Raw genomic sequence first — 16,237 nt, forward strand, 5'->3', positions numbered from 1 at the left:
ATAATAAAACATTAATTAGAGCATTTAGCCTTGAAAACTATTGAGGCACAGATGTAAACGTTGCCTCGGTTCATACTTATCGAACATCCATCATCAGCAGAAATCTGTCAAACTTTCTGCAGAGCTGGGTGAGGAGTAACCGTGGAGACTAACCGGGTTTTTTGATTTCAGACGTCTACTCGTTCGAGGAGGAGGAGGCCGTGTTGGATCCTCACATATCAGAGCACTTGTCACACTTTGGCATAGACATGCTGCAGATGCAGAAAAGAGTGAGTTTGGTTTAATATCAGCATCCAATAACCTGTGAAGTGCAACAGAAAAAGTCTTGAGCTGCTTCCTCCCCCTCAGACAGAGAACGGCCACCACACAGACAACAACTCCCGGCCGCGGGTCAGCGAGTGGGAGGTGATCCAGGAGTCGGGCATGAAGCTGAAGGCCGTCTTCGGTTCTGGTTACACGGGCATCAAGAACCTGGGAAACAGCTGCTACCTGGGCACCGTCATGCAGGTCCTCTTCAGCATCCCGGACTTCCAGAGGATGTGAGTAGCATACGCTGGGGGGGAAACTGCTCTGGATGCAACGTATAAGAGCAAATCTAGAAATAAAACTAAACATATATGTGCTCTGTTGCATGTGTTTTATTGTTTTGTGTTATCTAAATGAACTGCAGGACATAATGTCTTTTATTTTTGCAGAATATTTATTGCTGTTCACAGGGATAATCCTTAATTAGTGTAACATATGACTTTTGTGTAAGATAAAATAAGATAAGATCAAGAAAAATGACCTGAACACTAGAAAAGCAATAAGATAGAAGCACCATACATTACTGAAATGAAAAGAAAAGTGTCTAAAATAAGGCTGGAATAGAGAATTAAAGATTAATGCTGGTAATTATGCAGAAGTAGCATCACGCTGTAATGAAATACTGCGCCTGGAAAATGAAAGGAGAATGAAATATTGCACATTAATTTGAAAATGTTGTACATGGAAGTGAAATGCTGCACATGTAATTAAAAATATCACAAATGAGAAATGAAAATATAAAACTTGCACATTAAAGGCTGATTTTAAGCCGTCATTGCGAAGGTAAAAGCAAAATCACGTTTCTTTTATGTGTCTTTGGCTGATAAAATCCTGTAAAAACATGGAAGACTTTTGCAACTACAAGAATTTCTAATGAAGTAATGAATATATTTGTCGGCTGTCAAAGAGATCCTGCAATTAGGGTCAAAAGGTAATCGCTTAAAGTGCAGATTCACAGTTAAAAATGACATTTAAAGTGTGATTTTAAGGATTTAATCATGACCAATCATTGAAAAAACAGCATCAAGAAACCAAACTTTTAAACTCCTGTGCGTCCTGTGTGACTTTAAGTTATTGATGCGTCTTTACGAAACCAGCGGACGTGATACAACACGAGGCTGCAGGTTGGTACGTCCACGTGCTGCGTCTGACATGTGTTTTGATCTCCAGGTATGTGGGTAATCTGCAGAGGATATTTGACTATTCGCCCCTCGACCCCTCCCAGGACTTCGCCACACAAATGTAAGTGAGTCCAGAGTTACACAACGCAGCGCTGCGACGCACAAACAGGACGAAGCGTTCTCCAGCCGCTCAAGGTTTTGTTTTAGTGTGTGATTATTTCTATAATATGACCTGTGAGTTTTTTAAATTTAGGCAACAGACGTGTCCGATATGAGCCCGATGTTTTATGGCAGAACTCTGGTGTGTTTCCTCATGTGAGCTGCTGTGATGCAAGACTGGTATCAGCTGATAAACATGTTGATGCCTGTTGGTATTTGCCTGTCAACAAAAATCTGTTTATTTGGTGTGATGATGAAACATGACCCTTCTCAACAAACTCTTCCGGCAACATGTGAATCCAGCTTCTTGTTTGGATTAAGGGGGGGGGGGGAATACAAGATTTAGACTTAAATATATATTTAAAAGAGGTTTCCGTCCTTTAATTGTGCAAATTATATCAGAGTTCACTAATAAATTCTGCACAAAAGACGATCGCTTAACGAGCGTCAGCAATTAAAAGCTGAACTAATTATTAGAAGATGAACAACTATGAGGATTTAGGAGAAGCTGGAGACAAGATATTTACACCTGATCATTTATTTCCTCGTAACAAAAACGTGCTGTCGGTGGTGGTGGTGGTGGTTACCATGGCAACTGCTCCGAGTTTGAACTCGCGCCGGCGTTGATACCTGCCTCACGAGAGCAGCTCCAGGAGTTCTGTCTGAAGTTTTTTTTTTTTTCTCTCTCTGCTCACTGAGGCTTCAGGCTGTCTCATCCAGAAACCAACAGAAATGAGAAACAGCCGAACCGGGCCTGACTCAACCGGGCCCGATTCAACCGGGCCTGATTCAACTGGGCCTGACTCAAGCGGGCCTGATTCAACCGGGCCCGATTCAACCGGGCCTGATTCTGCTGCGTGCTGACGCCTGTGTTTTCCCTCCTGCAGGGCTAAACTGGGACACGGACTGCTCTCGGGCCAGTTCGCCAAACCGCCCATGAAATCTGAGCTCATTGAACAGGTGATGAAAGAAGAATACAAGGTATTAAACTGGGTATGTCCAGCTCCCAAACTGGCAACTGACAGAAGCATGCGAATAATAACTGAGTCTGTTCAGTTTGATGTCTCAGACTTCATGCAGCTCTTCTGTGTCATTAACACATCCGAGCTTTTTGTAGAGGAGTTGATTGATGGTAGTGTTTATAGAAATATTGTCAGTTTTTCTCTGTTCTGACCTTTTCTTTTTTTTAACCTTCAGGCAGATTATTTTTGGACCGAAGCAGCTTCACTGTTTAGCTTTTTAAATTAATTTTGTCCCAAACATTAGCTCCCAAATATTCTTCACATGTTTTTCTTTACTAACCTGAGTTGTTGCCCTTTTGCCCTCCGGTGCCTGGACCTCCGAGTGGGAAAGTCATTAATGGGAGCCAGCGCTGGTTCTTTAAGCTTCTTTTAAGCCTCGGCGGCGGCCTCCGTAATTGATAGCGCAGAGCCGTGATCCTGAACTTCCTACACATGTGATGGTGGAGTCGGGTTTGGATGCGTATTGACAGCTGGAGAGACGTCGGAGGGGGGAGGAGGGCTGGTGCTGGTGTGTTTCTGTTACTGACTCGCTGGGAGTTTTCTGCTGTAGCTGGATGATGTCACTTATTGTTATTAATTATTATTAACAAATACGACTTTTTATCTGCATCATACATCAACCTGGACGATGAAGCTGCAGCGATTAGTGTTGGACGATGAACCGATGCTATAAAAGTTAAAAACACAAGTTAAAATAAGACGAGATAAAACTTTATTAGTCCTGAAGCGACACAACATAAGAAGATCAGTGCCTAAAAAGTAGAAAATCAACAGGATATAAGTATGAAACAATACTGAAATAAAAGAATAAAATACGGCTCAGATAGAACATTAAAAAGTCATACTGGCAGTTATACTGAAGTAAAAAATAATATCACACATGCTAGTGATTAAAATATGAGATTAAATGCTGCACATGATGCACAAACTACTGAGAAGTAATCATGTAATAATAAACTTTATTTATGGAGCACGTTTCAAAGCAGTGCTTTTTAATAAAATAAATTTAAAATTGAAATAAAATAAGAAATCACACAAAACAGAGCAAGAAGCTATAAAACATCAAACTTGAATAAAATCAGGAAAAGCTCTCCGATAAAAATGTGTTTTAAGGAGTGACTTAACAGAGAGCACAGAATCAAGTAATATATTTAAAATGATACGAAAGTCACTTTTATTAGTACGGATGCTGTAATTAATCAGCAGTGTTTTAACATTTTGGAGGATTAATGAGCTGTAAGGATGTAAAAAACACATTTTTTCTCTCTCCAGTAGATTTTCAACATGTAAAAGATATTTATGCTTTAGAATAAATCCATTTGTGCAGTTTCATAAGTATATTTACAGGATTATATGAGAAAATACAAAATTTTGGTACCATAATACAGTACGTCTCTGTGCTATAGAAGCTTCCAGGGAAACTCTGTAAAGGCTTTTTATTTTGGGGGAAGAAAAACGGTTTTTTATTCTCAGTCAATTGTGACGGAATTTAATTGTTTTACTTCCCTCATAGGTCTATTAGTTATGTGAAGTAGCAGCACAGATTATAGCATCACATTGTGTGATTAGCCAACAATATTCACAATATATGAATATCTAACTTTTTTATTGATTAGTTGTTGTTTACTTACCGTAATTTCTGGACTATTGGGGCACCTGAATATCAGCTGCACCCACTAACTTTAAAAAGAAAACACATTTTTTAAAAACTTTTAATTAAATACGTACCGTTAACGTACACAAATACATAGATGCTTTTTTCTGAACAGTGCCTGTAACACGGCTGGTTAAGAAAATAAAAACTACAGCAGCCTACCAGGAAAAGTCATTGATCGCTATCTTCATCTTCCTCCTGCACTAAAACCACTAAAGTCAGCCTCAGAATTACTTCGTCACACACTTCCTCAGTCTCTCTTTCATCGTCGCTGTCAATGTCACTTTGGTCTCGGGGCAAATTCGTTAAACTCGTAAAAAATCTATAAATTTGCCGCATCGTTGTTTAAGCTGCAGTGTTCAAAGTGTGAGAAAAAAGTAGCCACCTATAGTCCGGACATTACGGTAAATTAAAAGTCTAATTCTCAAACATTGCTGGTATTTAACTATAGATGTTCATTATGTGACTGCATCAGGAAATCCTCCACCTACTCTGTAGTTAATTTCCTGTTTTTGTTTTTCTTTCTCACTAACCTTTGAAATAATACTTCTTCAGGTCTTTAGGAATCTGGAGATCAAGATTTTCTCTTTTTTTTTTCTGCCACCATACGATCACATTCCTCTGCTGTGCTGTTGTTGTTGTTGTTGTTGTTGTTGTTTGACACTCAGGTGTAGACGTGTAGATGTTCAGTCTGACGCTGGTGTTTTCCTTCCAGCACCAGCAGAAAGGCGTCTCTCCGCGGATGCTGAAGGCTCTGGTCAGCAGAGGACACCCGGAGTTCTCCTCCAACCGGCAGCAGGACGCCCACGAGTTCCTGCTGCACGTCGTCAACCTGGTGGAGGTCGGTGGAGCCGCCAAATTTAAACCTCCTTATGTGACTTTGTTTTTCCCTTCTTTAAAGATGAGATAAAACTTAAGTAATTCTAAATAAAAAAATTCTTGAGCCAGATGTTGCTCAGAAAAAAACAAAATGACACCAAAAATCAGTGCTTAAAAAATATTAAAAAACATTAATGAGATTTAAAAAAGGACACACAAAGAACTGATCACTGAATCAGTCTTCAAAATAGTTCAATTAATCAATAATCAACATTGTAAGTGGCGTTTAGTGGACGATAACTCCAACTGTCTCTGTAAATTCTACCCGCTACAGTCATGTCGTTTCCTTTAAACGATGTTGGGGGTTCTGTTCGACCCCTGACCCACAGAACCAGGCCCGCTGGAAGGGGACGCTCTGTGTTTGTCTCCCGGGTTGGTTCATTCACTTGAGCCGCTCTGACATGTCTTTCTCAACCAGGATATATTTAGCTCGGTGCTATCGGTTACACAGCCGGGCCAGATAATGCTTCCTATTCTGTGAGACCGACTAAAACCCGACGCTGCCTCCGCCTCCCGCTGCCGACGTCAACAAAACACAACGAACCGGATTCTAACAGCATTAATGCTTTTCCTGTCATCTGTTCAAACACTTAAATAATAGGTTGTTGTGATGACTTAAACCGTCTCCTCGGGTCTGTTCCTTCCTCCTCCAGCTGTCTGTGAGCTACATACTGATCCGGGGATCCAGACATAGACAACCCGACCATCAGCAACATTTCCCTCGCTCTGTGTCACCCGACATGCTTGGCCCGAGTTAAATTATAACTCGTGTATTTCCGTAGCTCCTCAGAATAGCCGGGTCGAGCTGCAGCATGCAGCAAACCTTCATCACGGCCTCCAAATAAACGCCGCGAACACCTCGACGCTGATTGATGCGGAAAGACGCAGCTCCTCGGTAATGGAGGCTAATTGAGGCGGTTCCCGAATTAAAGAGTCGCATCGATACGTCGGATGTCTGCGTTAAGAGATGTGGGTCAAAGCCGCAGTTGTGCTGGAGTCGCTCCAGCAGAACGTAATAGATCACAGCACCGGACGGAGCTGAGGTCTGAATTATGTTGCTGTCAGGTTTGTGATGGATATCTAACTTCTGTGCAGCTCTTTCCAAGATTCTGCTGTACTTGAGGTCGCTCTATTTGTGGAGCTTTTCAGTGACTGATACTGAACGTTTTGACAGAGAAACATTCATAGTTTCCGCTTTAAAAAGCAGCGTTTTGGCCATAAAACACTCAGTCAGGGCAGAACATTCAGTAGAACTGGAGGGAAGGTGACTGTTATTAGGAATTTATTAAAAACAAAGAATTAATGGAAACATTTGTGCAAAGAAATCACAATTTTGTTGGAGATTTTAACTGTTAATCGACTTTACTGTGGAGGATATTCACTCTTTAACCCTCTGAAGTCTCTACAGTCTCTGGGTGTTTTTTTATTTGTTTACTTCCGTCACATTTTTCCTCACTGTGGCTCATTTCTATCTGCAAAATAAAGTCCTGCACCACCGTGGAAGCAGAACAACCATGAAGAAGGAGAAAGAACTCAGAAATGTCTTTTGTGCAGCATGACGCAGTCAGAATGATGGAAATCATAAGAAAGGAAAATAGACCTGAAGTTAAAATTATTTGATTTTTATTGTGCAAAAATGGGCAACACCTGGATCAACATGTAGAATATTTTTTCCTGCAGGTGTTACCAACAGTGGGAAAATAAACTCAACAACTGTAGATATTTTACTACTTAGATTTTTTTTTATTTATTTTCCTGCTTTTCTCTGATTTGCTGCAGTTCAGCCGAAAAGTCCCTGAATTTTTGTCTCAAGACTGTTTATCGCAGCAGAGCCAATAACAAGTTCCTGGTTGCATGAAAGAGTGCAAAATTTTTGGTTTTTTACAGAATCTAACTAGTGCAAACGGTGCATCTGTGACAAGTTTTTAAAGAGAGATGTAGAAAAAAAGCAATTTTGATGAAATCTCACACACGATTAGTTCAAGGACCGTCTGAAATCTGACGTTTCATTCTGTTTTAACAGTTTCTAAACCTGATAAATGGTCTAATTAGTCATCTGCCAGTAGATTTAGGAGTTTAGAGGTTCATAAAACAGTGTCTGATAACCGTAAACGTTGTTTCCGCAGAGGAACAGCGCCGGGTCAGAGAACCCGAGCGACGTCTTCCGCTTCCTGGTGGAGGAGCGAGTTCAGTGCTGCCAGACCCGTCGCGTTCGTTACACTCAGCGGGTGGATTACTGCATCCAGCTGCCGGCTCCCATCGAGGCGGCGACTAATCGAGGTAAACACACACACACACACACACACACACACACACACACACACACACAGCTGCGTCAACCTGAGCTCAGGTGGAGAATCAGCAGGTTCTTGCTGTGACGTTTCAGACAGTTTGCCTTTAACACCGTCGGCTTGTGGCCTCATATACGAGCTGTTGTGACACATTCAAGGCTTGGAGTAATGTGACAAAGCTTTTGTGTGATTTTAAAGTAGAATCCTTTCATAAAAATCAATCAATTCAGTAAAAAAAAAAAAAAAAATCCCTCCCGACCTCCTCAGAATCAGCTGATTTAAACGTACAGTAACTTCAGTATATTTATTGAAGCCATGCAGAGTTTTACCTTCATGCTGTGACTGTTCTCAGAGCTACAGGTCCTTGAAGTGCACCGGAGTACACTGAATTATGAGCGCTCAAAGCTTAATAAGTGCAGGAGAGCAGGACGGCTGGAAAACACATTTAAAAAAATGATTTTGCCACAGATTGAATCATATCTAGAAGATGATCAGCTGGTATCTTCTGGAGGTAAAATGATCCTTCCATTGTCTAGAACTTGTTCTGACCAACCACCATCAGCCTTGAAAGTTTACCCAGAATGCACTTTGTAAAATTTTCTCTGGTGAATGATCAGAAACCAGAAACACATCCAGGGTACCAATGATTGTTTCTATGACTCTATGACTCATAGACATAAAACTGCTGCAGTCTGACTGTTCACACTATGAGACATCCCATAATACTGATGCTACCAGTTGGCTGTAGAAAAAACATGAACAAAAACCAGATTTCATTTTTAAGATTTACAATTAATTATGGTTGCAGATTTTAGCAGAGCTCAAGTGTGTTTTCTATCAAAAAAATGCTCAAATTACATGAAAATCATCGAAACTTCTACAAGAATTAACTCAGATTTTTCAAAATGTGTTCAAAATTACTTATAAATTGTTCAAAAAACATAAAAAAAAAATGTCCAGAACTACTTGAAAAATGTTCATAATGGCTCAAAAACTTGTTCACAATTCCACGAAAGTTTTCTAAAATCACCACAACACTGCTGCTCAAAGTTAGTTATAGAAAAAAATAAGCAAAAAGCATATTTAGTCTGTAGATTGTGACTCCTGGATGGATGTAAAACTGATTTGGTTGCAATTTTAAACAGAACTTAAACGTGTTTTTTTTAGCCTCAGAAGTTTCATGTTTCTGGAAAAAGAAACAGGAATTAAAAAGCCCAGAATTTGCACTCTTCTCTATGCACTTCAGAGGCTCTGAAAATATTCATAGTATGAAGGTAAAACTTAGAATGCCTTTAATAAATATACTAAAATGATTGCACATAAAAAATGAGCTGATTCTAAGGAGATCAGGTGGAAGGTTCTGGTTGATTCTTCGTTAAATTAGATGATTAAATGTAGAGAAGACGAGGAACCTAAATTCTACATTTACTCCTTAAATTGTTTTCCAAGTTCTGAACAGTATATGGGCATCACATCTTTGTTTTCACGCCACCAGAGGAGCTGCTGGCGTACGACGCCAAGCGTAAGGAGGCCGAGGAGAACATGAGGGCTCCTCCTGAACCCGTCCGAGCTCGGATCCCGTTCACCGCCTGCCTGCAGGCCTTCACCGAGCCCGAAAACGTCCCCGACTTCTGGAGCTCAGCGCTGCAGGCCAAGTCAGCCGGCGTCAAGTGAGTCCTCGGAGGGACCACTGCACACCTCGGAGTCCTAATCACCTCACGTGTTGTGTTTCTGAACTTTGTGTCGTTGTTGTTTTCCCTCCAGGACGTCCCGGTTCGCCTCGTTTCCAGAGTATCTGATTGTGCAGATCAAGAAATTCACATTCGGGGTTGATTGGGTGCCGAAGAAACTAGGTAACTACCGAGTTAAATGAATGATTAATGAGGTTGAAAAAGGCTTTTATTGACCTCCACCAGTGTTGGGACTCGGTTAGTTTGAGTGTTGCTGTAGACGTCCAGCAGAGGGCGCCACCAAACCACAGTTCAGGAGCAACACGCAGCTGAAGCTGCTGAAGATGAAACTACAGTCAAATGTATTCATAACCTTCCATTAAAGAAAAGGAAAAACTCCCAATAGTCACTGAAATAAGTAGAAACTGAAAAAAGTAATAATAAATAAAAATTTGCTAAATTATAATTTGGTGAAGTAAGATGTTGCTTTTGAATTTTGGTTGAAAAGAATAATTTTTAAAAAAGAAAAATTACTTCAGTGACAGCTGTTTTTTTTTACTTCTTTATTGGGAAGGTATGAATACATTAGAGAACGACTAAACAACGGCTTCAGCTGTTATTTTACCCACATAGTCATAAACTACAGCCTCTGATCCTGTGAAAGACAGAGTTTAACATTTAACTGGTCTCACACTGAAAAGAAAGGATCGACCCAATGAATCCCTTCAGGTGGTGAAAGTTTATCCAAACTAAGTTAACGAGTGTTATTAATGCCGCTGCACTGGTTTAAGTTGGATTTACTTCAGTTATTCCATTATTTATAAATGAACAGTTTGCATTACTGCAGCTTAATGTTGAGGAAAGGCTACCTTGAACTTTCCCATTGTTTTTGCAAATTAAAACTTTTTTTTTTTAAAGGACTGAAAATGGAAAATGTAATTTTATTAGCAGTTGGGTCGTAGCAGAAAATGTGCATTAATTGTGACGTCGATCTAACCAATTTGGTTTTGCTTTTAGGCAGGTTTAAAGTCACAAAAGTTTAATTTCAAGTCTGTAGAATCCACAAAAGCAAACTGCCATCATCAGTGAGCAAAGATAAACGAAATACTTCAAATACAGCTCAGATAACACGGCTATAGTGTACCGCAATTGAAAGTTTTACTACTTAAGTTTAATTTATTTGCAAAAGACTTGCTTCTCCCTTTAAAACGTCCATTTTAGCGTGTTTGTTTGATGCTTTAACTCACAAACTTTACTGTCTGGATGAGAAAATGAAAGTTATCAAGAAAGTTTCTTTAAGTTACACCAACTTGAATTAATTTTAAATCAGTTAATGCAGAATATGAGTTTAAATTAGACACAATATTAAGTTGATGCAGCTCCATTATGTCAACATTAAAAAAAATCATGTTTGAAACTTAAAAGATTTATTTAAATCAGTAAATTGCACAGTTTATCTTGCAATTATGCCTTTAATTAATTAATTGGTGGGATTAAGTTCCTCGCATCACTTTCCACAGTGCAGAGATTCAAATGTGTGCATTTTAGCAGCTTAAGATGCAGAAACTCTACTTTCTGACCGTTTCAATCTTGGTTTTACGCCGTATGTTTGTGAGATCACCTCATGCTGATGCCTTCGTCTCTGCTCTGGTGCAGACTTGGCCATCGACGTTCCAGACTTCCTGGACCTGAACCGACTCCGGGCCACCGGGCTGCAGGCGGGCGAGGAGGAGCTGCCGGACCTCATGCCTCCCATCGTGCTACCTGAAGACACCAGAGGTACGACCGCTCGCCGGTTCAAAGTAGAACGTGGGTCAGTTTGCAGGAACTGTTTTGGTGTAAATGTCTCCATAAATAAAACTCCCAGAGCCATGAAATTTATTAAAAACACAAACAAAATTATTTCCTGCAACATCTAAATGATTGAATGGATCCAGCAGATGCCTTTTTTTTTTTATTACTCCTGAAAATGGCAAAGTTTTCTGCTGAGGTTGATATTTGAAACCCAGAAAGTTCCTCTAAGTTTACATACATCTGGATGTATTTATATTTCCTACTAGAATCCAGTCTTTGGTCGACATTTCACGAACCTTTGAGGCTCTAACATCAGTAGAATCTGATGTGTGCAAAAGTTTTTTAGTCAGATTTGACCAAAATGACAAAGATAGATAGTTATTGGCAAATGGAAAATGGAATAAAGTTTTTACACCCGTGTGGTTCTGGGACCCCAGAAAGTTCCAATAAGTGCATCTATACATGGATGGATCCATATTTTCTACTAAAAATACAGTTTTTGGTCGACATTTCACCAACTGTTGAGACGCTAACATCAGTAGAATCTGATGTGTTAAAGTCTGACCAGACACGCTTCCAGTTTTTTTTTAGTCATTCTGGGCAAGTTCTGTGTCATTTTGGACCATTTTTGAATCAGTTTGGACAACGTTTGAGTCATTTTAGACTAATTTAGTTTCAGTTTAGACATTTTCTGATTAATCTGAAGACTTTGGGACATTCTGAGACCAGTAGGAAATGATTTTGGACACAGATGAAAGTGTTTCCTTTAAGTATTGGCCCGGAATAAAATGAAAATGATTAAATGAGGGTGGTATTGTGGTTACAGAAGCTTCCTGTAGGTGTACATATATATGGATGGTTCCATATTTCTACTAAAATACAGTCTTTACGTGACATTTCACCAACCTTTGAGGCTCTAACATCAGTAGGATCTGATGTATGACAAGACGAGATTCCAGTTTTTTAGTCATTTTGGACCATTTTTGAATCAGTTTGGACAACGTTTGAGTCATTTTAGACTAATTTAGTTTCAATTTTGACATTTTCTGATTAATCTGAAAACTTTAGGACATTTTGAGACCAATTTGAAATTATTTTGGACACAGATGAAAGAGTTTCCTTCAAGTGTTGGAAGTGTAAAATGGAATAAAATAAAGAATATGTGGCTTTTGTAAGTGTACATACATGGATGGAGCCATGTTTCTACTAGAATACAGTCTTTGGTCGACATTTCACCAACTTTTTAAGCCTCTAACATCCGTAGAAAGTTCCATTTTTTTCTTCTGTTTTGACAAATCGTTGACTCATTAGTAGGAAACAAAAACTGGTGTTCATCGAGGTCTTTGTGTTGGTTTTATACGTCCAGAGTTCCAAGCTGCTTCCATGCCGTCTTCATGTTGAACTTTACCAACACATGAGGCCGATTACAGACGGTTATGAAGGCGTGTCGGTGCCACACATTTTACTTTTCAAGAAAACACAGCAAAGGTCACTTTTAGTGCCTTTTAATCTGACATTTAGCTGCGTTTTCATTTCCGTGCACAAACACCAACATTCTGGTTCTGCTCCAGATTTTTTTTTTTCCAGATCAGATCTTTTTCTCGCTGCTCACGGCCGCCATGAATCACCGACGCCGGCCTGCAGGCGGATTAGCAGTCATGCTTGAGAACAAAACTGAAAAGTATAACAGCTCGTTTAACTACTGCGGGCATTTTTTTGCCCATTTTTTTTAGATTTCACAGTCGTGTTATTAACTCTAAAGGGCACTGATTTCCCTGAGCGCCGGCGCCTTTGTTCTCCACTCCAGATCTGCGACATGAAAAGTCGTCGCCGGGTTCGGGGAGTAACGCCACCTGACGTCCTCCTCGGCAGGTGTCGGGTGTTTTTGTGCCTCAAATCATGTGTGAAATTGTCTCTAATATGATATTCTGCTCAAAGCCACCAAAGTTCTCTCTTAAGGGCGTATTGAATGGAGTCCCGGGGGGGAAGCATGCTCAATCAATTACTGCAAAGTTGTTGTGTTCACAGTGTGGCTAAGCCTAATAAGTTCTAATGATTTCACGAGATCCCCTTGTAATGCACTTCACCGGGCTCGGGGAATAAAAAGCTGCTGGAAGGTTGTGTTTTAGAGCTCAAGGAAGTGTTTTTTGCGGCTTTTCTGTAAACTTTCTTCTTCCAGTATTAAGTACAGTTTTTTTTAATCTTCCTGTCCTCCCAACAACTGAAGCTTCTCCTCCTTATGGTTGCTCCTGATTGCAATCTCTTCTCCTCCTTCTGTGGCTGCATCCAGTTATCAGCGTCCTCCTTAATATTTCAGCAGATGCGAAGCACAGAGTGGCCCGGATTGTTTCAAACGCAGGAACACGTCCAAAAGAGCAAATTCACAGCCTGAGAGCTGCTTCACACATCGAGAACCTCTGCCGATGTGTCACGAAATAGTTTATCCGGCTGCAGAGGACAAAAACGAAAGAATAAATCTGTTTATCTGAGTGTTTATCTGCTCTTTTTTTGAGCTAAAGCTACCTTTTTGTTGGCTGTATTGCAAATCTGCACCCGACAGAAGCAAACTGCAGAACTTCTGGTGGAAATCACTCCATCACAACGCGAGTAAACGTCTGTTTAATTTTACAGTGAGCTTGAATCAGCTCTGTTGATTCTCTGGGAGCTTCTGTTTCTACAGACGGGACGCTAAAACAGCTTTTTTTTTTTTTCCAGCTTCAGTCAAATGTGAAAAGAAAACGAGGTCAGAGGGAGTAACGTGCTGTTTTCACCACATTCTCAGATTTATTTAGCTCACGTTTTTGTTTTCCCAGCTGGCATCAGCAGTGACTCAGAGCTTCTCATTGATCACAAACGCAACACAAATGTGTTTTCCTATACGCCGCCCGAAGCACATTATTCCTCATCGGTCAGTTCATCATCGACTCGCTCGGCTATTCCAGGCTATTTAGAAAATGGAGGATGAAATTGTTTTGTGTGCTTCCATTTATCTCTTATTTCAATGCACAAAACTAACAATTAAGAGTTTCTGATCTGAATTGAACACACATCACCCTCTCGGCAATTTTCAATTAACCCAAACCTACAATTTACAAAGAGCCGTGATGTGTTTTGCAGATTTTCTTAATCGAATGAAAACATGAAAGCGTCTCAGTGAGCAGCACAGTGAGACTGAATAAACCGCTGCTGACTTTACTGGGTCGGAGCTTCATTGCAAATACATAGCGAGCTAAAAATGGCTTCAGAAGAAACAGTCAGGTGGAGTATTATTTACAAAAAGACAAAAACAAACTCTGCTGTCCTGTTCGTGGTCCGTCTTTAACTCTGCAGAACATGACAACAAGTCGTGTCCATGCGGATTAAATAATGTTTTCCAGATTAGAGGAATCACACACCGACGGGATTTCTTTGTCCGCCGTTGTGAAGGCGCTGCCTGTCTGATATTAGCAGGACTCTGTGAAGTTGTGATTGCAGCGTTTGGGAGCAGCAGGAGTCGATCAATCTCCTCGCTGCAGGAGGTCCCGAGGCCTCGCCGGCAGCGTTTTCTGGCAGCCGCCTCCGTCTGGAAAGGGTCGAGATTTTTTTTTTTTGGAGCAGTTTGGTGGCAAAGTGTTTGAGGTGCACGCCACGTTGACGCAGCTTCAGTGTGTTTATATATATATATATTGTCCTAAACAATAAAGGTGCAAATGTTAAATAATCTTTAAAAAAAGTATATTCGCTGCAGCAGGGCTGAACTGAGTTTAACATATCCAGGCTTTCTTTATGTTCGCTGGCTCAACAAAACCTAAAACCCCAATCAAAGATAATCACTGAATAGTTAATATATATCCTTAATTAGACTCTGTATGTCCCGTTTAATGCATCACCTCCTCTGCACTAAATGAACCAATAGCACGATTCATACGTCAGTCAGAGGAGCAGGTTGTTATCAGGCAGAGCTTCAAAGAAAATACTGAATTATTCCAGTAAAAAGCAGCACTGGTACTGCAAATGATGCAGGAGAGGAATGCAGGTAGAAAACTGTTGATGCTCTAAGTGAATATATTTATTTTACCGCTCAGTGACTCAGTGCAGCTGCAGATTAGAGCTCTGAAACTTCACACAGTTAAACATTTAGGTCCCATCATTCAGTTTTTGGTCAAATTAAAGCAAAAATAGTGTTATTGATGTAATATTCTGTGTGTCAAACCCCAGTGGACTCATCAGATTTCTACTTTTATTCTATTAACTGCAGTGTAAAACCGACTTTGCAGCAAATCAGGACCAACGACAAAAATCATAAATTTTGCATTTTCTGCATCATCACCTGAATGCATGCAGACAGTAACTGAACCCACACTGCTTCGTTCAGGGGAATTAGTTACGTGCATCTCAACACGTTTTAAAATCAGCTGAGAATCTCAAAGAAAATCCAGTCAGCCGATTTAAATCCCAAACTCTGAGCAGAATCTCCTCCAGAGCGGGTTAGCTGTGCAGCATCAGTTACCATGGTGATGCAGCAGGTTAAAAGACAGACTTTAACCTCAACATACGTCTATAACTCCTTCATAGTGCTGCCCTGGAGGCCCAGAAGGTCACCAGGTCGCAGCAGATTTGTCTGATCAAGGATCCTGTTTAGACCAACGTGCGTGTTGTCAACACATACATCTGTGAATCTTTTAATTTTCTCTAAAACAAATGTGTTTCTCCTCCTCTTTCAGATAACTCCATGAGCTCCATAGACTGTGAGTATTTCATTTCTCTTCCTCTTCATACTGCACGAACCTTTATGGAAGTTGAAAGATGTATTTTGGCTCCTGGCAGCAGTGATGAATGCTGCCGAGCTAAACTTGGGACCGTGTTTACCTGAGCAGGTGCTGCGACAAACTTTACTTTTCCACGCAGCTCTGCTTATTTTGGCGAGACTCATTGCTCTCCCTGATAAATCATCCCTCAATGAAGCAAACGTCCCCGGGGCCGACGCTCCTCCGGCGTCTCTGTTTAATGAGTCCCACTGAGGGAGTCTGTTTAAACTGAAGGGTTAGCGTCGCCGGTGAATCAGCAGACTGTGTGTTTTAGTTATTGATGCCGCTCTGTTGTGTCCTCAGCCCCAGAAATAGACGAGGCGGCCGTGATGCAGCTGGCAGAGATGGGATTTCCTCTGGAGGCCTGCAGGAAGGCGGTTTACTACACGGGCAACATGGGCCCCGAGATGGCCTTCAACTGGATCATAGCGCACATGGAGGAGCCCGGTAAGCACCCTGGACGATAAACACTAAACCAGGACATCTGCAGCAAAGTCACAGCTTTGCAAGAAGCTTTGCAAATAATCATTAGACCGCTGTGAGCAACGTAAGAT

At 40.7% G+C, this 16,237-nt stretch overlaps 1 protein-coding gene across 1 annotated transcript in view; it reads left to right on the forward strand.

Moving 5' to 3' along the window:
- The window catches only part of usp13 (ubiquitin specific peptidase 13), a gene marked incomplete at its 3' end in the record, with an annotated part of 39,648 nt that overhangs the window by 12,133 nt on the left and 11,278 nt on the right, over positions 1-16,237 (forward strand). The window contains exons 7-17 of the mRNA XM_008293715.1: positions 172-269; positions 349-539; positions 1,477-1,548; positions 2,474-2,567; positions 4,978-5,103; positions 7,268-7,421; positions 8,928-9,102; positions 9,197-9,285; positions 10,759-10,881; positions 15,600-15,623; positions 15,987-16,130. Of these exons, the coding sequence (XP_008291937.1) occupies positions 172-269; positions 349-539; positions 1,477-1,548; positions 2,474-2,567; positions 4,978-5,103; positions 7,268-7,421; positions 8,928-9,102; positions 9,197-9,285; positions 10,759-10,881; positions 15,600-15,623; positions 15,987-16,130 (1,290 nt within the window). The remainder of the gene's footprint in view (positions 1-171; positions 270-348; positions 540-1,476; positions 1,549-2,473; positions 2,568-4,977; positions 5,104-7,267; positions 7,422-8,927; positions 9,103-9,196; positions 9,286-10,758; positions 10,882-15,599; positions 15,624-15,986; positions 16,131-16,237) is intronic.

The sequence above is a fragment of the Stegastes partitus genome, unplaced genomic scaffold, assembly GCF_000690725.1.
Source record: "Stegastes partitus isolate 25-593 unplaced genomic scaffold, Stegastes_partitus-1.0.2 Scaffold904, whole genome shotgun sequence".
NCBI lineage: Eukaryota > Metazoa > Chordata > Actinopteri > Pomacentridae > Stegastes > Stegastes partitus.